General features: G+C 39.0%; 2 protein-coding genes across 2 annotated transcripts; both read right to left on the reverse strand.

Moving 5' to 3' along the window:
- Nucleotides 1-219: 219 nt before the first annotated feature.
- kpna4 (karyopherin alpha 4 (importin alpha 3)) lies at nt 220-22,133 on the reverse strand. The gene is made up of 17 exons (XM_041796066.1): nt 21,918-22,133; nt 18,199-18,243; nt 17,913-18,002; nt 16,611-16,640; nt 16,371-16,423; nt 12,614-12,709; nt 12,238-12,323; nt 8,904-8,990; nt 8,648-8,817; nt 7,010-7,054; nt 6,194-6,325; nt 5,963-6,091; nt 4,814-4,918; nt 4,626-4,697; nt 3,215-3,377; nt 3,015-3,109; nt 220-2,550 (listed from the first exon to the last, which is right to left on the reverse strand). Exons 1-17 carry the CDS (start codon nt 21,981-21,983, stop codon nt 2,455-2,457), a joined length of 1,560 nt encoding a protein of 519 aa, XP_041652000.1. The 5' UTR covers nt 21,984-22,133; the 3' UTR covers nt 220-2,454.
- An 875-nt stretch (nt 22,134-23,008) lies between these two features.
- LOC121522997 (ADP-ribosylation factor-like protein 14) lies at nt 23,009-27,687 on the reverse strand. The gene is made up of 2 exons (XM_041807718.1): nt 27,281-27,687; nt 23,009-24,033 (listed from the first exon to the last, which is right to left on the reverse strand). Exons 1-2 carry the CDS (start codon nt 27,593-27,595, stop codon nt 23,725-23,727), a joined length of 624 nt encoding a protein of 207 aa, XP_041663652.1. The 5' UTR covers nt 27,596-27,687; the 3' UTR covers nt 23,009-23,724.

Below are 27,687 nucleotides of genomic sequence, written 5' to 3' on the forward strand. Positions count from 1 at the left end.
TTGAATGCATCTTATATTATTTTCCGCAATGCGCATGCGTCGAAACGGTCTTCATGACCAATCAAGCTTCGCTTTTTCTTAATTTGAATTCTAGCTGGACCGTTAGAGAGGGGAGGAGTGTTTTTTGTTTCTTCAGGAGTAAACAAGAACCAGAAAAAACGTAAAAATAAGTCACACAACTTCTTCACAACAGACCACACACACACACAGTCTCCCGGTTTGGGTTTCACTATTTATTTTCTTGAAGACAACCTATCCTGAATAACCTATCTCCCCAAAAAAAGTTTTTTTGGGCAAACCATCTTTTTTCTTTCCATCATAATTTTAGATTTGAAACCACATGTTTGCTAACAAGGAATGCTGCAAAAAAATACCCCTATGTTCAACAGAAGGTGTATGAGCACAATGTGTAATCATTTACTACAGTGTTTGAAGTTAACACAAAAAATGGGTAAGGGTAAGCGAGGGTCAGTTTGTACACCTAGCTGGTATAAGAGGAAAGAGGAGTGTGGGGCTAAGGACTCGGCAAGGTACTAAAGGTACAGCAAACTTGTTCATGGGTTTATTTATTATTCAGGAGAACCCACTTCAACTCCAGCCTGACAAGTGGGACGCCCTCTGACCATGAGGGTAGGGAGGTTAATTCCCCTCTTAGTCTAGCTGAGATACATTAGCAGATTTATTACTGCTGCTCCTGAAATTAAGTCATTATTTTCTCAAGTATCACTAAAAAGCATCATTGGATTACTCTAGAAAGACAATAAAGATTGTGGTTGAGTGATGCATATTGTAAAGGTCGTTGGCTGGTCGAAACCTATAAAACCTACCAACGACCCTTCAGAAAGACTTCAGGCCTCACTTTGCAGTACATGTGCAAAACCATAGATTATTTAGCAAGTCGGACACTAGTGGGGGGTAAGGGAAGGGAAAACATGTAACATTTAAGCACAGTTTTACTTAAAATGAAAATTACACTGTATCCACAGCCTAAGGAAACTAAAATACCCTAAAAATAACTGTGCTATAGTTTAGTACATGCAAAGGTTATGATTCACAATCCTACGTGAAATGGCCATTGTTCTCTTCTCCCTTATGGCAACAATACTGCAAAGCAGTGATTTTGCTGTAAATTGAAGGAAAAATAATGAAGTGTCACAAGGGGGACAACTGGTCATTTGGTTGATTATAGTGATGATGTCAATATTTCACAGCATCAAGCCCATGTCTGGTGCGTAGGTTAGGGTTCTGCATGAGGGTGGAATACGATCGTCGTCATTCACCTTTACAGAAGCGATGAAACTAAAAGCTGAAAATAAAAGGTATCATAAAAAGGAACACACTGGAGGCAAAAAGAAAAGCCCAAAAGCCACCAAATGCATCTTAATACAATGCACTGCTGCTCCATACCTGCCATAGCATTGTCCAGTGTCAATTAATACTAACTTAACAATAATTCAAAACAAAAAATAATCCTTGTGATGACGATGATTTTTTCTTATCCAAAGTTCTTCCTTTCAGGGATTTGAGGATCAGCCTCTCTTTCAAAGGCAGAATTTCTTTCCTGAAACCTTTGCTAACCTCAAAGTGTTGCATTTCTCAATTTTTGTTTCTCTCCAGATGTTGTATTTGTATTTTTTTCCCCCATCTCTTGCATGCGTTCTCACCCAGCCTTGCATACTCCCAGTCACGCACGCAGCCAAGCACACTCAACTCATCCGTCCATTCTCTCGCACATATGCGACACGCGCAGCCGGACTCCTGGCCTCGCCCACCAGGGGGGAGAGGATGGTGCCCTGTCGGGGACGTCTCGTTGGAGGAGATGAACCTGGCTCCTCAGCACTGAGTCCAGACATTCATACACAATGGGTCCATTCACACACATGTCTGATAGCGTGGCCGATTAGGGGAGGGGCACATTGAGGGTGGCGCCCTCTGTAGTCGGAGGACCGCAGAATTGTGATGGTTGTGGTTCATCTCAGTTCATTATTATAGTTTTTTTCATTGCTGCATTTTGTTGTATTGTAAGATTTCAACATCACTTGATTTGTTATGTTTGGATGTCCTTGGTTCTCCCCGGGCAGACATCGAGTTTTTTGTTGTCGTTTGAAGTAGTTTTCCGAAGGCGACAGCTCCAATAACACAGAAGTTACGTCAGCATGTCTCTCAACGCATTCGATGTAGATGTTTTTGCTTTTTTGCAACATGTAGCCACTCATTCTCATTCGCACCCACTCGCCATCTCAAACTTCATTTGGGCTGGTTTCCCCTGGAATGCCAAATGAAAATCCACACATTTTTCTCTCAGATAAGATGCAGCCATGGATCCCACGAGCCAAGCACAATGGATCAAATTTCTCACACTCTCGCTCTCTCTCGCTTCTTTCTCTCCTAATTTTTTTATGTTGAACAGAGTGCTGCATCGTGAACAAAACTCCAGAATACCCCAGATGCCGTCTAGAACTGGAATCCCTCAGCTGGCACGTTGGCAGAGTTAAAGCCGTAAGTCCCGCCCTGGATGGCCTCTGGGACCAGGCTGGTGTCTTCATCGATCTGGAGGAGTAAAAAGGTGGATAAGCAATGTATGGCTGGAAATAGACCAGTTTATACAACAGTGCTATTTTTTGCTTTAAAAGCATACTCTTGGCCTAAAATAAAAAATCAAACACCTCTTTGATGGTGTAAGATACTGATCGTAATTTTACTTCTCTACAAGTGTAGTCACTATTGACAGAATTGTAGCTCACATTTTAGAATCAAATTTAAGCCAACAAGACAGTAAATATGATAAAGTATTCAACAAGTCTCTGTCAAAATGCCACATAGAATTTACAACCTCTCACAAGTCACAGCAAGACTTTTTAGTAAATTTTGTGACCTTGACTTATAAAAGTCAAACTTAAGACCCCTAGGTGGTCGGTAGGAACTCTAACTGAAAAGGTAAAGACAAACAAAACCAAGGGTAAAAGACAGATTCTCTGATCTGTGGTGGTAAAATCTGTTAAGGGGAAACTTACATCATCAGATGAAAAGAACTGATCAATAATTTCATATGCCAATTTGTAGATATCTTCATTTTCATGATTCTGCAGCTGCTCCACCTTTTCCAAACCTGAGGAACAAAGAAAAAACACATTAACTTCATTAAAACAAGCACAAACACCTTTTGATAATGGCTATTAGCCTGTGAAAAATTAATGCTAAAATTCACGCTTACCTCCACATTCCTCAATAAGGTTAGCAATTGTTTCAGCCTCATCGTCTGCCATCTTTAGGATATTGCTGAGGCCATCAAGAACCACCTGAACAACCTGAGCATCTTTAACTGTCAGCAGGTTGCAGAATGGAGGGATCACCTGTTTCTCAATCAGGTGTGCCACCTGTAGGGAAGTAGACAATGATGTAAATCACATTTCAGAAATAAAGAATACGTTCACAACAGTAGTAGGGCCCTATGAAAGCCTATTTATTGCCAAATTCCATTTTAATTTTTTCCAAATTCCGCTGTTTTCCATTTTAATTTTTGGGAATTCCGTTTTTTAACCTTTCCACTAAATTTTACCATAAAAAGAGTGTCCTGTTTATGTAAAGGAATAAAATGTTCACTGATTAAATAGAAATTACTTAAATTTATGGAAAAAGGGCCACAGTTGGCCCAGGAGCCATTGTTCGGATAACCTGATATAAAATAATTATAACCAGTGTAACAGATATTTCCAACAATTTAAGACACATCCAAGTGTATAATCACATCGTAACTGATGTTTATAATGTAAATGAAGAAATCCTTCTGTTCTCTCAAACAGAGTGACAGTGACTTAATAAGAAAGTAACATTAAAGTTAAATGAATTAAAGTAAACCTGTTACCTACATTATCATTATAGTTTGATGCTGCATGTGTTCTACTCCTGATTAACGGCTCTCTCCTCATCTCTCTCCATTTTCGCTGTCTGCCCATCTGCCTCATATCAGACCGCTACGTTAATTCAGACACGTGTTGGCTCGTTAAGCGACCAAAGGGAACTACAGTAATCTACAGGAGGAATTATTAAGTTAATTGATAATGTAACATCATTTAGACTGCGGGACTTCGTAAAATCTCAAGACCGATTGAGTTTGAAGCCTCCGAGGGGTGAGTATGTCTTCAAGTTGTGACTTCAGCTGTGAGTCTCGCGCACAGACACACCTCTCTCTCCACGACTCTCTGGTGTGGTGAGGTAAAATACCTCGAAGCATGGATTAGTTTTCTTGAAGGTGCAACATTATGTTGCCCTGTACTGCCCCGTGTTGAGCTACGTTATGTTTGCCGGTGTTTCATGCAGCTGCTTTGACATGCTGTGATTGTTTAGGAGGGGGTGGGGTGACTGTGAAGTAAAGCACAAGTTTTGCAGTGCTTCAGTGATCCCCCGGAACATATTCCTCAGATATATGTCCCTCTTTCTAAAAAAACACAGCATTTCAGTCAAATTCATTCAATTTCTCCGTTAAAAAGCAGATTCCCTTTTTATTAGCCAATTCCGCGATTTCGTTAACATTGAAATCATAGGGCCCTACAGTAGATTTATTTCCTTGCGCATTAAATTGGAAAAAGTCTTCCAACTTTAAAGCTAAATTCTTGTTTTCATACCTGATCCTTTCTTCCACTTATTGTCAGGTTGCTGATGGCCCAGGCTGCTTCCTTCTGAGTACCAAAGTCACCCTTTAAAACAGGAGTCCAAGGTTAGCAACATTTTTTCCACAGATGCTTCTTGAACACCAAATCAAATATGATTGAGCTGAATATCAAACATTTTTTAGAGAAAAGGTTTCACTCACCTTGTCCAGCAGGTGAATGATCATGGGGACTAGCTTGGCCTCGATGACAGCCTGCACCTGCTGCTGGTTACCTGCTGTGATGTTGGACAGGAACCACACTGCCTCCTGCAGGACAATAAGCACAAATACAAGAATTAGTGTTAGATTTAGCCTAACAACAGAAAACAGAGAGATTTCACATTACAGTAGTCAAGATACTAAAATTTTAAATTTAGTTATGAGCCTAGTAAAAATAAAATCCTATAGTTAGCAGTTCTGATACCATGGCAATAAAACCAAAAGTTTCAGGAACCCACTATTGAGTTAATTCCATTTCTTAGACAACAAAAATGCATGAAAATTGTCTTAAAATTAAGGGCTCTAAAATATGACTGAAGATCTGTAACTATTCAAATGATTTGGAGGTTTTTCAATGCGATTAATCATTAAATTAACAGAGATTGTGTCATTTTGAATCTTTAGGAATCAAAATACTGAAAAACTTTGGACAATGAGGTGAGAGAGAGCATGGAGCTGCAGGAAGGCCACAAGTCAGAATTAAACTCAGGCTGCCCTCTCTGAGGATAACCTTCTCAGTGCAAGGGGCACATGGACATATCCGCAAGGCTGCTGGCGCCCTGTGTCATCACTTTTCTTGAGGGCTAAAAAATCAGCAGTGAGTTCTGGTGTCTGAACTGGATCAGAATCCAGAGGTCAAACCTGTGAGGTTGACCTCTGGTCGAGACAGAGTGCTGAGGGCAGGGCGAGGGTGGTTTTGAGGCTCTAATCATCAACCAGGTCACAAATAAGCCTCTTTTTTAGTGACCGGTCTCAGATGCACTCCGATATCAGCAGAGACTCGAGCTCTTCAGCACCCTGTGGCCACAAACCCATGATGCCAAACACACGACCACATCCACACAAACAACCCTCCTCCCCCACCCACCCACGAATTTGCCTAAAACTCCCCCTCTACAGCTAGGATCCTCTTCATCTTCTTCATCTTCAGGACTCTCCGTGTAGTGAGCAGCTACTGTACCTGTCTGACCCTTCTATTCCTCTCACACATCATTCACACCAGCACAGAGTCTCTGATTTCATCACTTCCAGAGAACATGTTACATTGACAGGGGAAGCATGTACATGTGTAGGAAGAGAGACGTGTTTTACCTTGTTGATTTTTTCCTTCGGGTGCGTGAGGAGTGCAGGGAAGTGGCTGAGGGCGTCACAGTTGAGCACCACCTGGGTCTGTTCATCTGTGCCGGTCACAATGTTTCCAACAGCCCTCAGGGCAGCAGTCTGCATATGGAGTGTAAAATTGTAATGATTGAAGTTTTTTAAAGGATAATCACAGCAGTTTTTTACACTTATTCAAAGCAATATGGCCTCTTCTTTTCATACCTGGACTTTGACCTCCTGGTGACTGAGCAGAGGTACCAAGTGAGGGACAATACCAGAGTCAATGACCATCTGGATCTGCTCATTCCCAGCATCCGTGAGATAGGACAGAGCCCACACTGTGTCAACCAAGATCTGGAAGTAAAAAAGGAGGAACAGCACCAATGAATACCTTCTACTTTCAGGAAAAACTTTTAAATTTAAAAAAATCAAAAGGATTTTTACACTGCTAAAGACCAAGGCACCACAGCCTGCTTAAAAGTGGACAGTAGGGCTGACAGCTTCAATTTGATTGGTCGATTAATTGATAGAAATGCTTTAGTTCGACCAAGATCACCCTGGTCGGCGAACCCCCCCGAACCTGGAGCTTTGTGCTCGTAAATGACATGGCGCAGGCTGGATCAAGTGATCCTGTTATTAGTGACAGTTATAAATTAATGAAAAACGATGATCTGAGGTTATTTTGTAGGCTGTATGAGTTTGAAGAGTTACCGCACCGGGATCACGGAGATCAAAGGCAGGTGCGTGCTGATCATCTCTCTATTAATTATATTATATAGTAAGACGTGATGAGCCGAAAAGATATATTAATGCTTCCAAAGGCTTGTTACGTTCATTTTAGGATCATTTAGAGTACCAAGCAGGTGCAGTGAGGAGCCTGGATGGATTGAAATAGTCTCCAATGAGGTTATTTTTTTTAATGAATGAAATTTTTTTACATTAACGACCAATCGATTAATTGGTACCTGGGTGCGATTTTGGTCTACCAAGTATTTCTTTGGTTGACTACAGCCCTAGTGGACAGATCAGAATACTCACGCTGACATCAGTGTGGTGGATCAGGACACAGAGAGCTGGCAAGATCTGAAAAGAAATAAAAAGAAACCGCTTTAATCATTGATTTAAAACATCAGTAGGACACCTGCTTCATACATGAAGGCTAACTGACACTTTAATTGCCCTTATGCCCATGCAACCAAGCTCCACCTAAATGATTCTTAAAAAGCAACACATTGTTTGCCCTCAAGTAGCCATCAAAAAATACAAGTAAAGCTTGAATCTGTTCCTTTTCAGCAATATCACTACTTCTGAGCTCTGCCATTTCCACTGTGGCGTAATATTGGTGTCCCCATCTGTTAATTCATATTACAGCATTGTGTAAGAGTGAGAGAGCACGTCACAGCAGGAGCTCCACATACACACCCAGCCAGACATGCAACACTCCTCCACTGGCCTCCACCTGCCTCTGTTACCACCACCAAGGCTGGCACAAAGGGTAAATCACTACGTCCCCTCTTTAAACCTCTCTCTGTGACATTCATTTTGAAGGAGAAACATCAGAGGTATAAATATCACACCCTAAAATGGCAGTCTCAATAATCCATCTGAGATTTGACTGTCTATTTTTTGTAGTATGGAGTTTGCACAGCTACTAGCTATAATATGGTAGTTGAGCGCTCAGCCTTCAGTGATTGTTGTGAGACAGACTCAAAGCCCACAAGCTGCTCTGCCCACCTCTGCCTGTCACTTATTGAGTGTTCTCAGCCAAACAAACACTCCACAATATTAATTTATTTAAGGAAACACGCCTCATTTTCAGTAAATGCAAGGATATGACCTAACAAGGGGAAGGCAGTTAAAAGTGGCACCAACCCACATCTGGATCATTTATGTTGGAATGTATTCCAACATGTCTGAGAATTGAAACCAAAGCAGCTGCTTGCAATACAAAACAAATGAGGATGAATTTTCTATAGCGTGAAGTCTTGTTGCGTGTATGACAGTGGCTGCTCTGAACGTCTTAACACGTTATACTGGAAGCCTCTGTATATAAGCTGCAGTCAACTTTTAAAATAGGTGTTAAAAGTGACACCTTTTTAAATCTTAAATTCCAATTGAACACAGCTTCACTAAGTTTTTTTCTTCACCTGTATGCTCACTCAACTTCTTTATAACACTATAAGACTCAAATGCTTCACCTGGCATTTCCTTGTTCTTTTTGAATCACATCTTGCCTCCTAGAATAATTTCCAAGCATAAGATTTTTTCCTTTTACACATCTTTAGTAGTGGCTCTTAGGTTACAATCCTTTTGCATTAACTGTTAGCCGTTAAATTAAATAACACTGATGTTTTCAAATTGGATGAAACTTCTCCCTTTTTCATAAACAGGAAAGACAGGGGCATCCTCTCCTATCAGCTGAGCCAATGGTGGCATTTTAGACTAAAGAGTAACTTTTCGAGTTTTGGACATGAATGAAAAACCATATTTGATCTTTTGTTTTCAGAGGGTGAGAAAATCTCACTTCTGAAAATGTGTTGCATGCTTAATCTGGCTTCCCCACTCATAAATGCCAACTATTAATATTCCACAAGCATATGTTTCCTAAAATCTTGCACATAGTACAAAAGTACTTCTTACACATGCTTAGGTTTCTTTCACCACACACATGCTCACCTCCTGGATTGTCTCCATAGGCGGCGGTGGGTCCTTGTGGCGGCACAAGTTGACCATGACCCAAGTGACGTTGCGGAGGAAGGTGATGGGGATGGAGGGACTGATGAAGGAGAGCAAGGGTTTAACCACACCCAGGCTGATCACATAGTCTCGGCACTGTGGGCCATCACCTGGAAACACAAACACACAAATGTGAAGCTTCTCAGGATTGACTGTGTTTGGCTCTGACACTTTTATGGTGGTACAGGTGACTCACCTATAATATTGCCAAGGGCCCAGACAGCCTGTTCACACACGTTCTGATGAGGAGACTGAAGCAGCCTCAGGAACAGCGGCACAGCATCTACATAGAGGAAAAGAAGAGAATCAATCATACAATCAAGCATGGCATTGCAAGATCTGAACAGTTGCTTTAAATCTGAATTAATAGCATGTTTCTTAGAAAGTTTATTACCAACTCTAGGAGAGGGTATTAGAGCCATATGCTTAATGAGACTTAACCTTTTAAGTGCACAATTTTATGGCCAATCATGCCATACTTGATCATGGCCAAACTTTACAGCCATTTATTATGTTTCTATATTGAGCTGATAGTGGCTACGCCATAGTTGCCTCCTCTACAATGAGCTACATATTTGCACATTGGTGTCTGCATCATTTCGAAAAAGTCCTCCAAAATGCTTCTCAGAAGTGCAATTTCTATGTTAGCTCCAAGTCCTGTCACCACATTTCCTGTTTGTCTGTGTGCAGGAAGCCATGGCAAAGGAAACCAAGTTTCATGGTTGAGTTTGAGCTGATATTCTTATACTGAGCAGCTGTTTTATACTGCAGTTATTTCAAAGACTATAAAAGGGAACCATTGGAGGAGCAGCTGAATCAGCAGAGACAGATATTTTGCACTAGCTGGCCTCTAAGAGTGGCATGGATGAGAAAATGTCTGAGATGTAGGCAAGTTGATTCAACTAGTTTTATCACCATCTACAGCTATTCATCTCACAAGTGTGCACACAATATGCCTGGACCTATTACCCAAAGACTTGCAGTCATCAATGCTAACCAGCAGACCAATCACAGGGCATGTCGTCTATTGTTTTGGTGCACAGTTACATTTTTGAGCAGGTGCACAACAGGTAGTGAAGGTAGTCTGCAATCAGGTCATCCTGAATGTATGCTGGGAGTCAGGAACTGGGGGACAACCATCAGGAATGAATTGGAATGGAGGAGAGTTAGCATTTTAAAGCTCTAAATGGACCTATATGCTGCAAATATCATCAGACACTTTCAACATACATTAGAGTGGTCCCTACACATTACAAAAAAGTACTTTTTTCCAATTTAACCGATTTACTTGCCCTGGAGGCGACCAATATCACAATTTACACAGCAGTGCTTAAAGTGAGAAAAAATCCTGTCTCTGAAACTTTTTTTTTTTTGTGGGGGGGGAGGTGCCTGTTACAATTTTAGATATTGGGAAAGTGGCTACAAAAAGTTTCATGTCTCAATGTTTCAATTTATTAAGACTATTTTGACATATATGCAGGGGTTAAAGCAAAAAAAAAAAAAAACATTATATGGAAATGAATGATCTTCATAGATGATGAACTTCATGAAGTGTTGGTGCCTGAAGGTGATTAGAGCAGTATGATTTGGAAATTAGACCTTGAGATAGATCAGACAGAGGAGCAAATGAGCTCCATTCATGCTGATATTTGCTGCTGTAATCCTTTTATCATTCTTTTTTTTAACGTTAGGCAGGACCAACTAACAGCTGAAGTCTTTTTTGTTTTCATCCTATTTACTTAAACTTTAATGTGTTCTGGAGACTGAAGTATGCGTCTGTGTTCATCCTTAATCTGTGTTTTAAGTCCATGGCAGGTTACAAGATGACCTACAATCAGAGGGTGACATATTATAAGGGTATCAGATAATGACAGTTTTGTCAGAGCAATTTTGTCTTCAGCTATTTTTGTTTTGTTTCGTTTTTTTGCATAAATTTTTGCATAAAAACTACCAGGGGCTTGGCGAGCTTGAAAGACAGATTGTGCTCTGCGATGAACGTGCACACGCCTATTTTCGACACACACACACACACGGTCAGTTATTGATGCCGGTACATCAGCTGTGGTTGCTGCCCCCGGTAACCGCGTTGTGTGTGGGAGAGCGGACATCTGCTCTATGAGCGGGGTCTGACTCATGACTTGGTAGGACTTTTACCCCCCTAGTTGAATATACTAGCTTCCTCAAGCACAAAGTGCAGAAGCAAGCACCTGTTTCTCTTAACTTCTTACACCAGCTACCAAAAGGCTTACTGTCTTTTCCTATCTCTCCTATCCACGCCAGCGCCATTTATTTTTTAATTCTTTATCAACTAAGAGAGCATCTTCCCCAGGATTCATGAATTTACTCTCCATCCTACTCTCCTTTGACGTGATGTCTCTCTACTCGTGCATCTATGCAGCATAGGACTCAGTTGACACACATTTTTCCATGACCCGCCCCATTCTACTTCTGATTGGCTAATAATGCTAGTTTGAGAGCAGGAGAGCTGTGCTCCTCTCATATCATTGGCAAATGAACTCATAAACTGGAGAGTGATGGTGATGATATCAAGACGTTGTTTTATTTATATATTTATTTTTAATGTAACACATTTTTATTCCGCAGCCAAACGCCGCACGCCGGAAATCTGGCACAGTGCCAGAAGACTTTAAGCCCTGACACAGTCCTGCAGGCCTACAAGCATCATCTGTCCAGATGAAGAGAGCCTTGAGGGGTCTTGTACTGCGCTAAGAGGCTACTTGAGCCCTTCTCATATATTAAAAATTCCTTTGTTGTCACAAGCACGCTTTTAATTGAGATGGTGATATACTATCAACCAAATAAACCTCCTGGGCAAGTGACCGAGTGATGATGTGCCATTCACAAGCGAGCCTGTTCTACAAAACAGCTCATAAGTGTGAACCACGGTAGCAAGCTTTCATTTGAGTGCCAGTCTACTTCCCTCCTTCCATTGTAATTTTTAATAATTTATTAAAAAGCCAACCTTGACCAAATGATTGAATAGCTGAACTGAACCAAACCAGAACGCTTTGAGAAAATGGACAATACACAAGCAGGGACACCGCTTATCCAGGCTTTAGGTAGAGGCTTTTTTTTTTCTTTTTTTCTTTTTCAAACTCCTGTATGCTGCTGTTTCACTGCAAGTTTTTTTCATTTCTTTTTTAACTTTTGCTTGAATATTACACTACTTTTGAGACACAAAGTGGTTAAACAGCACTTGGCACAAACAGGCCAAAACATGGCCTTTTGGTAGTGTTTCTCTATGTTGAAATCATTACTTGCCCCCCAAAAGAAGCTCCCTTATGTTACGTGACGTCCTCAGCCAAGAACCTTTTCTATTGACATTCTTGGTGCTGATAGTTTTGTAATACTAAATTCAAACTGATAAACGCATGATGACGTTGCAACAATCCCAGCTGGATTAACTTGGCAATTACATACAAGATTGCAAAGATAAACCATCACATGACTTGGGAATAAAAAATCAATAAACAGAAAATAGGAAATGAGTGATGTGTTGTGGCACTTACTGGACTGGACCACGGCTTGGGTCTGCTCTGAGGTACCAGACGCTATGTTGGTTAAAGCCCAGGCTGCCTCAAACTGCAGGGACGGGCTGTAGGGAGGAGAGAGATTAATGAAAAAAATGATTTGGATGCTCTTTAAAGGTATGCTGATGAGTCATTTAGATTTTTTCTCTATTCCTAGGGGGTGAAAACTGGAGCACATTTACATAGCTGCAGCACGTTCAAAAGAGCTACAACCTGATGGATCATTTGCATTACTTTCAAGTGTACATAAACGTAACGTCATCAGGAAAAAGGGCCAACTAATGCTATAATTATTAAACATGGAAAAGCATGACTAACTGTGACATGCAGACCAACAGAATCTCAAAAAGCTTACTTGTCCTCTCTCTCCAGGCAGAGGACCAGGATGGGAAGAATCCCAGACTTTATCAGGTCATCTATGGGAGGGTTACGGTCACTGGACAACAACTTCCTGTAAAAGAAAGAAAACACAAGATCTTAACTCAAATTCATCTGCACATAGCTTTGCATACACATGCAAACCAGATGAAGTATTTACACAAGAAGAGAAACAGCTGAAGAATGTGAACAGTCTACACACTGCAAGTCAATCACAATCCCAGAGAATGTCACAGAGAAGGGCATCTGCAGTGTCAAGATAGAGCTTCAGGCTACACTTGAGGAGCAAACATAGCAGGCAAACAGATACAAATAATAGAAAGGTTCTAGTGATTCATCTAGCCTATGATGCAAATAGCACAACATTAAAAAAGACTGCACTTGCATTTACAGCATCCATTAATCAGGCTGACGGACTGGCTTGCTGTAAATCACCGCTGTCTGGGCTGCACAGCCCCTGATCAACAACTAATGCCATAATTTTCAAGATGAGATCAAGTCAGAACTCTTGACTAGACTATATACAAACACCAGGTGAACTACATGTGAATCTGCATTAAATCTAAAAAATGCATACAAATGATCAGCATGAAAATGCATCAGTTGAGTTGCTCACAGGGAAAATAAGTGAAAGTAAGTGTTCTGTGGCTCAGGCAATAGCGAAGACCTCACACGTCAGACGGTGTTTTCTCAATTTCAATTCATTTAGATTAAAAATAACATTGTCATTATCAAATTAACTGATGGTTTTTGGTTCTTGAGCCTTCTTCCAGAACACATGAACATGTAGCGGCTGCCTTCATCACAGTGCAGGATGAGTCCACAGGGAAATTTTTGTGGAAGCAGCACTGCATTGTTGCCATACTTGCTGTGTAAAACTATTTGTCCTTACCATTCGCATGCCACTAGCATGCTAGCTTTAGCTTTTTGAACCGTCCTTGTACTGTGCACAGTACTCAGAAGCAAGGTAGATTTGAGAGAGACAGGCAGAAAGCCTGACTAATCTTGTTATGCTGGCCTAACATTTCACCTCATGACATTTTTGTAGCTTGTGTCACATCATGTTAAGTAGCTTTATTTTGCATTCAGAAAGACATGTTACCTTAACTCAACATGGATGTTTCTAAGAATTAATTAAACCATTGAAATCAGCTTGATTCGAGTGCCCTTAGAGCCTGCAAGGGATACAGTGTCAAGCAGTGCAACACAGCGCCACACCTTGTTTCTATCATCCTATCTGATGCTTGCATTGTCATGAATGTAGAACAAGGAGTGAAGGATTTATAAGACGCTGGTAGTGTCATGCAAGAAGATTTTCTTGATCTTCTTTCACTTTTCTCCCTCACAAAGCTTTTTTTTCAAAGGGCAGACAGTTGTCATTTAATAATATCCATATCCAGGATTCAAATGTTGTGCTCTGACTTTTCTTGAATTCAGGTCACCGCCAACATAGGCTTGCTAATACAAAGCGCCCATCGGTTTCTCCATTATCAAAATAAAAGGCTACCTTTCACACTTTTAAAAGGGGAAACTGTATTTCACAGGGAAGTAAATGCTTCATGGATGCAGTGTGAGCATGTGATGCAAAGCAATATCTGACACCCACATGCTGATATGACACTAATGATTTCATCAGTTTCCTACAGGCCTCGGAGAACCACAGATGTTTGATTTTATCCCTTTTTTGGGGTTTTGTCAAAGCATTGCATTTACTGATTGCAGAAAGCATCTCAAGAGAAATTTATCTGGTAAGGTTTTTTGAAATAAATTACCATCTATACCTTAAAAAAAAGCTTTACTGAAAATCTTGTGCGATTGAAGAAGGATTTTTTTTTAAATTGTGTTAGATCCCTTTGCTTTCATATCTAATGTAACACCATCAGTATCTGCCCACATTTTTCACATAGTCTAGATTAGGGGTCACTAACCTTTATATCATGATCTACAGGTAGATCTTTGTGAATTACAGAGAAGACCATTAACACTAGACGTGCATTAATCCAAATTCTGAGTTTGCTGTAGGATAGTCACTGCATAGAAAATGTGTCTTAGATTTGAATACAACATTTATAATAGTGTTTGGTTTAAAAAGAAAATGTACATTTTCATGTCTTTTGTGTTGTATGTTATTTCACTTTGCCAAGAGGATCCGGCTGCAGACCTCTATAACAGGGCGACCACAACTGTGAGGCAGGAAGTAACTAACATGACCCAAGCTGGAACCAGAATGATGTACTGAATAATGTAGTTTCCAATCACTGTCAGAGATTACGGTGAGAGGCTATTTTTCCACAACAGCTGTATTTCATGAAAAAAAAAAAAAAAAAAAATTACTGAGGGGGAATTTAAATTCAACACACTAAAAACTTATGAATATCCAAAGAGGGTTAAGGGTTAGGCACCTTAACCCTAATGGTTAGGGTAAGGGGTAAAGAAAAAAAAATAAATAAATAAAAAAGTAACACCACAAACTAAGGGGAAACCCAACAAGGATTAGCATTACTTCCTGCCCCATGGTCAAGGTCATCCCTCTGTAGACGTCTCCAACAGATGAGCAAAAAACATTGCATCATAGAGGTCTGCAGCCAGACGCCTCTCAACATTACTATGAAAAGGACCACCATCATCATTATTATCATCTGGTTAAACCTTTCCATTGCAAAATGTAGTAAAATTTATTTTACATTACAATAAAATATGACAAAATTTAGCTAGTTTCCTCTAAATGACCATCCTTCAGTTAACAGTTTATAATCTTATTTTGCCGTGTCATTCAGGTTTTTTGTAGATAGTCTTATGTCCTGATAATAATCACTTCTTCTCTCATAAATAATTCATTACACAAAATGTCTCTTTGCCTTCAACAGTAACATTAGTTTAGAAAAATATGCGTATGAAATTTTTCAGTGGTTAATTACATAAAAACTACATATATTTATAAAGGAGTTTAATGACACATAAAGTGCTATTAGTCGATTTTTATTTCTGTATACTTCCTCTCTCTCTCCAGCATACTCTATTGACCCCCAAGGGGAGCAGGACCCCCTTTTGGAAAAACACTACAAGGCAGCCCAGGTTAAAGTCTAGCATGTGGCTTTGTCACAGCATGTCCGCCCTCGCTCTCTCATACCTGTTTCCAACCTGACCGACTTTACAATCCATCAAATAAAGGCTAAAAAATCCCCCTGTGAAGTTAAAAAACACTGCATGGGGCTGAAAAGTTGTTAAATGCCAGCTTTCATATTTTCAGAAAGCTTAAGATGAAGTCCTTACTTGCAAAAATTCTTAATTTTTTACAACCACAGAAAAGTAAACCTTTAACAGAATAGGATTAAAATAAAATACTGTGACATTTCAGTCCTTACCTTCTCCTCACTTTGAAAGACTGAAAACTGTATTTATTAAGTATTAAAGGCAAGTTACATCAATTAGAAAGTATTTTTTCTTTGTAAATCTGTCTAAGTAGATCTTTCTTTGTTGTTAACCTCAAAGTGGCTCAGTAGTAGAAAAAGGCTGGTAACCACTGGTCTAGATCTAGCTGTGTGGTCTGCACCAGAGTCTGATTCACTAAACCAGATGGGAAAGACACTAAAAACCTGTGAACACCCATGAAATAGGCCACAATGTGATATGTTACAATTTGACAGACAACAAAGAAGTGTCCATCTTTGTTCTACTGCTGTCTTTGAGGTGAAGTGATGTTCAGAGATGAATAAAAAGGTTAAAGTTCCTACCTTGCAGCTTGAACAGCGCTCAGTTGGACACCCTGGTTATCACTGGTAGCATTCTATGACAAAAAAAAACAAAAAAACAAAAACAAATATGTTGATTTTTACCCAACATTTAAACAAGAAATGTACTATTGGAACCTTAAAATTCAAACACAGATGCAAGCAAACAATACCAACAGATGCAGTGGCTACAACTTAAACATATATGGAAATGACAACTAAGAGAAATAAACATATACTTACTTGTACTATTGCTTCAAGAGAGGTGTTTTGCTGTAAAACAGAGCAGTGGGAAGTCATACACATGCAACAGATACAGTATGCAATGACAACAGTTATAAATGATCATTAACAGGTTAAATTATAAACTGGCAGTTTGGTAAAAGAAAAAGCCAAAAGTAATTTGAGCTCCCTGTGGGGTTCATATCCTGGCAGGACCAAATGAGGTTTAGCAGACATCTGTTAGCGGCCCTAAATTACTCTTCAGTGTGACGTTAAAAAGGAAGGAAGGAAAGTCACCAAAGCAGGGCTAACACAGAGAAGTGAGGCCGATCGCTGCCATCAGAACAATGTGGTAACTGGCATTCTCACTTGAACCAAGTTGGCGTAACAGAGAGTCAGCAGGGCTGGACGTGCAGGCCAGCACTCAACAGGATCATTTGCCAACTGGCAACCTCACCTGACGCCCTCTGCGAGGAGTTCAACGCCCAATGTAGGACAGTTCTGTTACGGACTGTATCACTTCATATCTAGCACTCATAACTACTCTAAGCCTGATTCCAAAAAGCTGAGCCCTTCATCTGCATCCTCTGATAAGTGATAGTAAAATTCAAACAAGAAAATAAAGAGAAACATTCAAATACAACCCTGCATAAAAATAGGAAAGTACTTGCAGGAGATTTAGATTTATGTATTTACATTCCTCCGCTGCAGGGGAAGATTTAGAAGGCAACCGTGGCCTTGTCAGTACAAGGGAAATTAATAATGGTGATAAGAATTCAGACAACCACATAGGAAGAAAAAAATATAAAGAAAGCTGAAAGAAAAAGGAATTTTGTAAACATCTGATATCAAAAGATGCCACACAAAATCTAATAAGCTCAGGAGGCAAAAAATAGCCACACAACAGGAAACAAACTGATGAAAGAAACATCCCCAAGCAACAAATCAACAAGTTATTTTAGACCAAGAAAAACAGCCCCACTGATTCTTAGTCTTAGTACCTAAAGTATATCCGCAAGCTCAGTTTTGCACAAAACCCTCCCTAATGTCTTCCAGTGAGTCAGAGCAGCATGTCATTGTTGATGTACTGCTAAGCAGTCCGTTTTGAGTCAGCCCTCTCAATAGCAATCGGCTGTTACAGTGATTAAATTTCCGAACTGCTGAGTGGCCATTTTAATGTCACACATGACGAGCACTTCAGTAACGGTGGGCTTCTTGATCAGAGTTTTTCTTCCGACATTGCGAACCAATAATGTATCCATAAAGGAACGACAACATTTTCTGCAAAGCTTTCATCTTTTTGAGTGAAAAAATTAGCCATACTGATCTGAAATCCCCGTCGACATCCGAGTCCTCACAGATGTCCTCATGGGGAACGTTTCTCCTCTTCAGAAGGTGCTCGTCTCTTTTGTTCTGTGTTGGAGTTAACATATATGTAATTTCACGTACATTTAGACATAAATTTACAAAGAAAACAGGAAAACTGCAACTTTCATCACTTTTTTCAAAGATAAACTGCAGATTGAGAACTAGAATTAAATGGAGAAATACTTAACATCTACATTATTGGATGCTTGTAGTCGATAGCACATGGGACAGATTTATTTACCTTTCTGAGTTCCACCACTACCTCGGTCCTCTGTCTTCTCATAGACTGTGGAAGAGACAATTCATTAGTGTTATGTAACAAGGAACTTCAATCCTAAATATGTGTTATGAAGACAGCGACACCAGCTAAGACATTAAATTTGGGCACAGTCTGAGTCATGATCCAGTTTGTACAGCCAGAGCTGATCCACAGCATCATTCATATCTCTGACATGAAGTCGACCGGCTGCTAAAAGCAAATGACAGCACCCAAACAGCACCCAGTCACAGCGGGCATATAGTTAGTGTATAACATGATGTGACTCAGCTTATATCACAGCAAAGCTATTGTATTCACCTTATCAAGAAAGGTTACTCCTTTGATAAGACAGATGAACTTGATTGAGCCCAAACTGTGGAACTGAGGTAGAGCCAGCTTGATCTTAGCGAGAAAACTATACAGCTGTTATGATAATGAATTACACATTTTTCCAGTCTTTCAGTAGGTATTACTTTCATGCATTTCAGTTTTAGTGTTTTACAAAGCTGCTGATGGAAAGCTTGTTTTAAGACTAGTCTGTGTGCTACTTTACTTTAGTGCTGGTATCTGTGTTGCGATAAATCTGAGCCGTCAAGGTACTAGATTTTTAAACTGCAATACAATTCTGGTGGAAACATGACAGTGATATCCGTTTAGATAAAATATACAAGTCCTAAGCCCCCTGTAATGAGTAAATTTTTGTTTTAATTCACCAGAATTGCAAGATAACTTCTGCACACAGGCCATGTGCAATGCATTACAACATCAGCACGGTTGTCTTTATTTGGTTCATGGCAGGTTTCGGTAGAAAATCTATACTGAAAAGATGAAGCTTTCTCAACTTTTATACCTCTTGATACCTTGATGATGAAAGTAGGATCCATTTAGAGGAAACTATAACCACAAGTATCTCGCAGAGTTTATACAGGAAATCTGACAGTAAATGTAATCCTTTAAATACCCTTTTCATGACTCTCCATGTATTTTCAGACCTGACTGCATCTTCAATTCCTAACCTGTTACATTAGCAGCAGTTACCTGTGTATTTTGTGCTGATTGCAAAATAAAAATTTGACCATGTAGACAAGAAAATGTTGGTAGTATTTCTCGTAGTAAGCTTTCTTGCAGCATTCTGAGATTGGACTTAGAGAGAAAAAAAAAACTGGTTTAATACCATAAAAAGCAGGAAATGAAGGGTCTGATTTTTCCACTTATGTGGCCTAAAAATAGTTATACAGCAACCAAGACGTAGTTTTACAGAGCTAGGGCTTCATATTCTTAAATAAACTCCCAATACCTTTAAAAAGCCTTTACTTTCATTATGACCAGCAATTAATCAACATTTCGATTAAATACCTCGTACAACAATTTTCAAATCACAAAAGGTGCGATATTACTTTAACATATGAAGTGTTTCAACACCAATTTATACATGATTTGAGAGATGTTCAGCTTTACACATCATGCAAACATTCAAGTGTCAATTTTTCTAGAATAGTTTTGCAAAAATTTGTAGGTTCCTTGTTTTTGCATATCTGTCTTAATAAGAATCAGAAAGACAAAATCATCATTCTCTTCAACGCAACAATTCAAATTCAATGTTGAACGAATAAAAATAATTGCAATTGAATATTTTCAAAACTGTTCAGCCTTTGTTAAATCTAACAAATATTGTGGCTGTTATAATAAGGAATGATTGCCTGCTCGTTTGTTGAGAAATAAAAGAAAAAACTTTCTTGCAGCATTTTGAAATTAGACCAGGAGAAAAAAATACACTGGTTTAAAACCTTAAAGCAACAGGAATGAAAGGTATAATTTTTCTACTTAAGCTTAAAAGCAGTCATACCACAATTTAGAGGTACCCATTTACAAGTTTTGCACAGCTAAGACCTTATAGTCTTTTATTTAAGACTATTTAAAAAGCCTTTATTTTCACTTACTTGATTTATCAACTATTTATACTTTTAAGTTTTCACAATCCATCTCTCTTCAAATGAAGAGTATTCAACAACACATTTAAACTGTTACAACAATTTATATATACAATTCTTAAACGTAGTAGGAATTTGTAGCTATTACACGTTTGTCAGTTTGTGCTAGGTATATCTACGCCAGATTATTAAAATTTGATACAATTCCAGTAAAAAATCAAACAATCTTGATACCTGTTTCAATACCATGGCCAAAAACATGAATCTCAAGAATCCATTATTGGATATTTTGGGGTTTGAACACCAAAAATTGTGAAAATACTCCAGAATATTCTATAAACTGCAAAGATAGTATGCCAACATTATCTGCAATTTAGGCTGGGCTTTCTCTTCTGGCTTCACAAAAGACCATTAAATATGTGGTACTGAACATTTTGACTCTTATGAATCGGAGACTAGAAACACATTGCATCATACTGCAGTGATACAATGCTAAAAAACAGGTTACGACAATATGAGGCTGTTAAAATGAAAAACTAACAATGGGTTCTTTATGAGGGTAGACATTTGTGGGAGCTATGTCGTATGAGTTTTTGCACATTTAATTTGAAAGTAAAAGAGGCCTTCTATGAGGACCATTTTAGGCCATGTAAGTAGACGCGTGTTGTTTTAGCCGCGTAAAGTTGATGTGTGTGATCATTGCGTAAATCACTGACAGACCTCCACCTAGGTGATGATACTTGAACATTACATGAAGATATGAGCATGTTACCAGGCGAGGCAGCTGATGTCTGCCGGCCAAGCTAGCTTTCAACAGAGACTACTCGTCAAACAGGATGTATGAGTCTGTTCTGCTCACACACATATGTTAAGGCAACCCGCTTGAAAACAACCCCATCCCCTTTTTTACGGTAATGAACCAGAGGCAAGCTGATAGACTGTAAATCAACTGTGAACTTATGGATTCACCGTGAGCTAGCTAACGTGGAGCTTTGATCTATCCGTCATGTGATCGTGTTAACAGGCTTGATGGTCGTTTTCACCTTGCTCTCAAAGCATGTGTAACGCTAGTTATACCACAAAATAAACCGTGTTATCTGCAGCAAGGTGTGGATGACCCAGGTGACTGTCCAGCTCAGAGGCTAACTCGTTTCCGCCATTGTTTTTGGTGATAAAGACGGGGGATGGGTGGAACTGCAGCCACCAGTAACACCGAGCTTAACGGTGGCTAGCAGGCAAGCTAGCACGCAGGTTAGCTCACTGCAGTATCAAAATAACGCTAACTGACGCTGAAATTGCCAACCACTGGAGCAAAAATCACCATTCGACAGCCTCTATGACATTTTTATTTACATTTAGACATATATTTGACGTACAGACTAGGTAACGCGTCGACTTAAGTCGATCTTGTGAATGATAAGCTTCAGTTACACTAGCATGCCCCCCGTGGGCCTGGCTAGCAGTGAGCTAGCAGAGCACATCCAGCGGAGGCGATGAACTCTGACTAGCATTTCTGACATGTTTCATAACCAACGCGGTCTCATGGTGCAACGAAACAAGTGAACCCCAACGGGAAATAGCCAAGTCAAGACCAGCAATAAAAACCCGATAGTATTTGAAGGCCTTGGCTGGGGCTATGGGTACAAAGTTCCCGATGGTGGAAATTAGAAACGACGTCACAAGGAAGCCAGAAGGCGATGCTGGCCGCGAACAGAGCGGCGGCGCCGAGGAAAAGAGGAGATTCTCGACACCGATCCGAACAACTTTTACCTCCAAATCTCGGCCCTTATTCTTGAAATTCTTCAGCCGGTTGTCCAGTTTCTCGTTGTCAGCCATGTTAGCAGTTCTGGTAACGTTAAATGCACTTGAACTCGTGGATTTAGCTTGTTAGCTACCCCTTTCTGGTTCCCTTTTCTCAGCCTTTCGTTAACGGACTATTTTCTGCTGCTGTCCGCGGTGCATACTGGGAATGCCGGTGGAGGAGGCAGCCTCGCTGTGGCGTAGAGGAAGGGTGGGGAAATCCCCTTTACTCTCATTGGCTTCACCGTTCACTTCTAATCTGCAGGGCGCGCCACATAACAACGTACTAACTCAGAGTTAGCATCAGTATTTACAGCAGTGGTCCTAAACTGGTTTAACATCATGTCAGAAACGACCCACGTTCAGAACATTTAAAGCACTGATATTTGGATGGAAACAAAAATATGATTGAGCAAAGGGACACAACTTCTAAAAAGCATGTAATATTAAGTATTAATTAAAAATTTTATTTTTGTAATTTTATATTATCTTATTTTATTATTATTTATTAATTTTTAATTTATTTTTAAAAACTTTATTAAGCTGTAAATATTATCCGTAATGACAAATAGAGCATAGAAATAATAAAATAAGAATATCGTGAAAAATTCATTTTTCCTGTTATTTAATTCAAGAAGTGAAACTGTCATATTTTCTAAATTCATCTCAAACAAAGTAGAACATTTCAAGGCTTATTTGTTTTTTGTTTTAATGTTGATGATTACAGCTTACAGCTCACAAAAATCCACCATCTCAAATATTAGAAAACAATTGAAAAGTTGAAAAGAAGACTGCCGACTTCACTAAGACAATCATTGATGAATATAAAATACTCAGTAGAAATAGTTAATCTTGTCCCTGATAGTCTTGTTTGCTTTTGTAAATCACATGAAGACATCAGTGTTACTTTCATGACCACATTAAAACTCCCCACATGATCTTTGAATTAATCAGTTGTTACATAATATACACAGCTGTCTTCATCATTGGACAATATCCATTTCCCTCTTCATTTCCCCAGGCAGCATTTTCTTTAATCAGTATTTTAAAAGACAGCCGAATATTAAGATTGAATTAAATAACTTGTTTCTTTTGACTCCCTTGAGATTGCCAAAACCCTATTAAAGCCTTTCCCTTTATTTTCTTGCACTGCAACCTTTTTCCATAAAAGTTAAATGACATCTTATTCCATTTGTGCACAATGACAATATCATTCTTTTTTTTTTTTTAAACTGGGCATCTTTATTTCATTGTAACAAAACAATACAGTAAAACATGAGTCAACACAATCTTTAAATTATTATTTAAATAGGTTGATTGTGACCACAGTTGTACTTTACATTGAAATCACGTTTTATGTGATGTTTGTGTTGTTAAACAGATTGAGGGATAACAAGGTCATCCAAAATAAATACAAACATTTGAATTAAATAGTAGGCACATGACAAGAGGTTATATTCTTAAAAACAGAAGAAAAGACAAAAAATACAACCTGAAAAGAGTGTCTTTGAGCCACAAGACGGACAGAGGTATTATCATGTACAGAATGTAAACGCTTGTATTGAATGTGCTTTTTCTTACAGGTCTCCTCATAACTCAAGATCTGAAACTGCATCTTGTAGGGTAACAACCCTGATCCAAAGACACGCTGTCTTCACCAGCACTGACCTGAAGTTCCTTCAGCCACAGAAATTAGAACTTAAAAACTGTGCTCATGCTGTTTGTTTCAGCCGTAGTGAGGCCAGAATGAATCTCCCCGGAAAAATATCTTCCTCCATCACCTCCTGCAGAGTAAGACTTGCTTCACAGCTGTGATACTGATACCTTTAGACCTCATCTTCACCTTTATGTCCTCCTGAGTCTGTTTCAGGGGCGTCTTCATCAGGTAGACGATCCTCCTGAAACCTTCCTCCAGTCCCATGCCGCTGATAGCTGAACAAGGCTGGATGAACCAGGCTCTGCCCTCACACACTTGCCTCAAGTCCAGTTTCAGGCACAGAGACTCGGGGCTCAGAGCGCCCTGAAGGTCCTGTTTGTTGGCCAGAACCACGAGGGGAATTCCGCTGAGACTTTCATACCTTAGGACCTGGGATAAGGAGAAAAAAGTAAGGAATGCTTTACAATAGAAGACGGACTTTAGAGTTTAAACTGTCTCCATAAAGTATGAAGCAGAATTTTAACACTTAATATTTAACTGACATTGAACAAATACATATGATCATTGTAAATCAAGGTATTCTAACAAGTGGTCCCTCTTATAATGCATCTATCACAGGATATATATGTATCTTGTTGTTTCATTATTCTTTGGTTTGGTTATATCTTTGGTTTATATGTTAACGTGAATGATTTGTGAATTTATGGGAACAAATAACTGCTTTTACCGTCACATATCAGTCTTTGTGTAATAGAAACATATAAAGTTCAATGTAGCTACAATGGAAGCCCTCAGTAGACATGAATTTATACACGTTATTCATGTTTTCATGTGATAGTCATTTCTTACAGTTTTCAAGTGACAAAAATGTTTTTTTCTTTTCTCATTATTGCCTGTTTAAAAATATAAGCACTCTCCTCCTAAAAGGGTATGAGACCTTTTTTAATGTAAATGTTATGAACAGGCCCATTGAACTTAACTGTAAGGCCCATAATAAATGTATAAAGCCATGTCAACTATTTTGTTGTCAGTCAGATTTCAAAGCTGATTGGAGCCAGGCCCTGGATGTGAATGTCTGTGAGAAGGTTAGTGCTAATGCTGTTGATCCAATGTGCATACATTGATGACAGCCCATTTACTGGGCTTTCAGGGGTCCAGTTATATCTGCCATAAAACGATAAGCACACACCTAGTTATACTGGGAAAACCAGTTATCCCAAGATAATGAGGTGGACAAACAAAGATCTCAAGAAAACAGCCAGAAACTGCTTGTTATCGCAGGAAAATAAGGTAAATAAGATGCAGGGATGCATGTCTGCTTAGGGCTTCTGTAGAATATAACTGAATATAACAGAGTCAGTCAAATTTGATTTAAAGTTCATTTCTATGTTGATATTTGAAATTAAAAAAAAGATCATGCACTAATAACTTGAATGTAATTGCCTAAAGCTGTAATGCTGTGCAGAGTGTTGTGGTATTACATAAGACTTTAACTGAAGATTCCTTTGAGACATTTCTCAATTAAGTCAAATACAAGTGGTCAGTTCGAAAAGACTTTCTCTGAAGTTTTCACCACATAAAAAGGTTTTTAAATTTTATTTCAGAAATTGAACCTCTGGGTAGCTCATATTTCACTTAAATTCTTCCCTCAGTGTCTGTATACTGAAGGATATGGGTTTCAGCTAGGGCTGTCAAATTATTAAACATTTTAATCATAATTAATCCCAGAATTTTTGTTGTTAATGGCTGCTAATCCCCACTTTTTGTTGCATTTTAAAATGCCACTATTTTGCATTTTAAACAGTTTTTGTTTCACTCTGGATTATTGTAACTTCCTAAACAAGCAAATGATTGATTTACTGATTGGGAAGAAACCTGCTTTTATTTTGAAAGGAAATGAGGAAAATAAGGTGGACTGAAGATTATGAAATGAACTTAACCACGGAAAAAGGAATTTGTTATGGATTTTAAAAAGTAAAATAAAGGAATAGTCAAAGAAAAGTAAATGTTTGATAAGACAAGATGCAGGTGACTTCTGACCTATCTGACTTGAGCTGTCTGTGAGTTTTTGTTTGTTTGTTTTTTAGTGTAATGAGATGCTGTAGTGTCCATATTTACATCACTGCAGCTGCAGGGAGAGCTTATAGTAGTTTAACCTAAGTGTGGTGAAAGGGACAATAAAGCAAAAGATATACGTGAATAAAGGATTAATCCATTAATTATTGATGTTAATTAGTTGTAATAAGTGCACTAATGCTGACAGCCCTAGTTTCCACATAATGTAATGTTTAAGTTTCATACAGGAAACTACAGAAGCCCAAAGTGAAAAAAACTTCATTCCATTTATTTTATTTTTATTGGGACACACTAGCGAGTACTGTGTGATTGTCTTTCCAAATTCAACTTCATCTTGAGATAACGGCATAAAACAAAAACTTAGTTGTGCCATTATATATAAGTCCATTTCTGAAGATCCAAAAAACTATAAAACATTAGAGTAACTGTTTATTTTTATGGTTCCTAATTACCTAGTAATACTATAGTGATAAATAATGTCAGTGTCTAGTAGTTTGTCAAAATGAGATGGTAATCATCTTGTTATAAGTTGGCATTTGACCATGTAAAAACATAGAAACATGGTAATATTAAGGAAGTATGTACCCAGTAATAATTGCTTAATTGTCAAGTAATTATTTGTAATAGTGTGTCAAGTCTGATAATTTCATGGTATTTTACTATCCCCAACACAACCCATAACCCCAACTCCATAACCCTAACCCTAACCCTAACCCTAACCCCCACGCCTAAGCTTAATTGTAACCCCTAGTCCTAATCCATGTAAGATTGTGGCAATTCTCTGGTCATTCAGTGGTATTTTACTATCCCTAACCCCCTAACCCTACCCCTAACACTAACGCCTAACCCTAAAAATGACTTGAAAATTATTCAGAAAGGATTCACTTGAGGTGGGCCAAAATAAAGATATTACCTGGAAGTTGTCAAGCAACTTATATGGAAAACTATCAGCTTATTTCCATTGAATTACTTGGTGAACAACCACCTAATTACCAGAGAATTACAACAATATTACAAAGAATTACTTAATAATTAATCCATTATTAATAGGTAAATGCTTCCTCAATATTACCAAATTATTACTTGGTAAAATGACAACTTATTACGAGGTAATTACAACCTTATTCTAAAGAAATTACTAGATAATTAGCACCTATTACTAAAAAAATAATTAGGTAATTAGGGCCCACTAAAAAAAAATTGCTACCAACATTAGCAATGAATTCATTATTACAGGCAAACAAGTATTGTTATCCCGAGACGGCATGAAAAATATGCAAAGATCTTAAAAACAGCAGGTTCATTACAGGAAAACAGTGAAATGAATTGGATGTATGGCCACTTAGGGCTTCTATAGAAACCAGTTCTAGGGTTTCCAAACAAGTTATGGTGTCACAAATCAGCCTCACATTTTCTAATAAAATTTGAAGAGTCAGTGGTGAGGTTTAAAGTCCACGTGAAGAAGCTACAATCAAAAGTTAACTAGTAAATCCTTCCTGATTGGAGTCTGGCTTTAGTTGCTCATGTACTGTTTCTAATTGCTAAAAAGGGATGTCAGGTGTTCTTTGAAAAATAATCAAATATTCTACGATCTATTTACCCGATGCAGTTCCTTGCGGGCCTCGTCCAGCCTCTTCTGATCCCAGCTGTCCACCACAAACACCAGCCCAGCTGTATCCACAAAGTGATGCCTCCAGTGGGGCCTCATCTTCCTCTGACCCCCCACGTCCCACACTGTCAGGCCTGGGCTGCTCCTGTCTGTGTCCAGCGTCTCCACATTGAAGCCCACAGTGGGCACAGTCACCACACTCTCATTGTACTTCAGTTTGTAGAGCAGGGTGGTCTTTCCTGATCCGTCCAGGCCCAGCATCAGGACCTGTGCTTGTTTCTGAGGCTTGGATTTGTACACACCCATGGCCTGTGTCTGTCTTCCTCTCGTATAACCAAGAAGTCTGCTCCCAGTGTCTCCCTTTGTGCTGCCTATGTGTGGGCTTAGTGTGTCTGCTG

This window comes from Cheilinus undulatus, linkage group 2 (genome assembly GCF_018320785.1).
Source record: "Cheilinus undulatus linkage group 2, ASM1832078v1, whole genome shotgun sequence".
In the NCBI taxonomy this organism is placed as follows: domain Eukaryota; kingdom Metazoa; phylum Chordata; class Actinopteri; order Labriformes; family Labridae; genus Cheilinus; species Cheilinus undulatus.

Excerpts from the sequence above, each read along its gene's own strand:
- kpna4 (XM_041796066.1), bottom strand. The coding sequence starts at position 21,983 with ATGGCTGACAACGAGAAACTGGACAACCGGCTGAAGAATTTCAAGAAT. Across the intron at positions 16,424-16,610 it reads CTCTTGAAGCAATAGTACAA|AATGCTACCAGTGATAACCA; the intron begins GTAAGTATATGT and ends TTTTTGTCATAG. Across the intron at positions 3,110-3,214 it reads CCTTATTGAGGAATGTGGAG|GTTTGGAAAAGGTGGAGCAG; the intron begins GTAAGCGTGAAT and ends TTTGTTCCTCAG.
- LOC121522997 (XM_041807718.1), bottom strand. The coding sequence starts at position 27,595 with ATGGGTGTGTACAAATCCAAGCCTCAGAAACAAGCACAGGTCCTGATG. Across the intron at positions 24,034-27,280 it reads CCCGCAAGGAACTGCATCGG|GTCCTAAGGTATGAAAGTCT; the intron begins GTAAATAGATCG and ends TCCTTATCCCAG.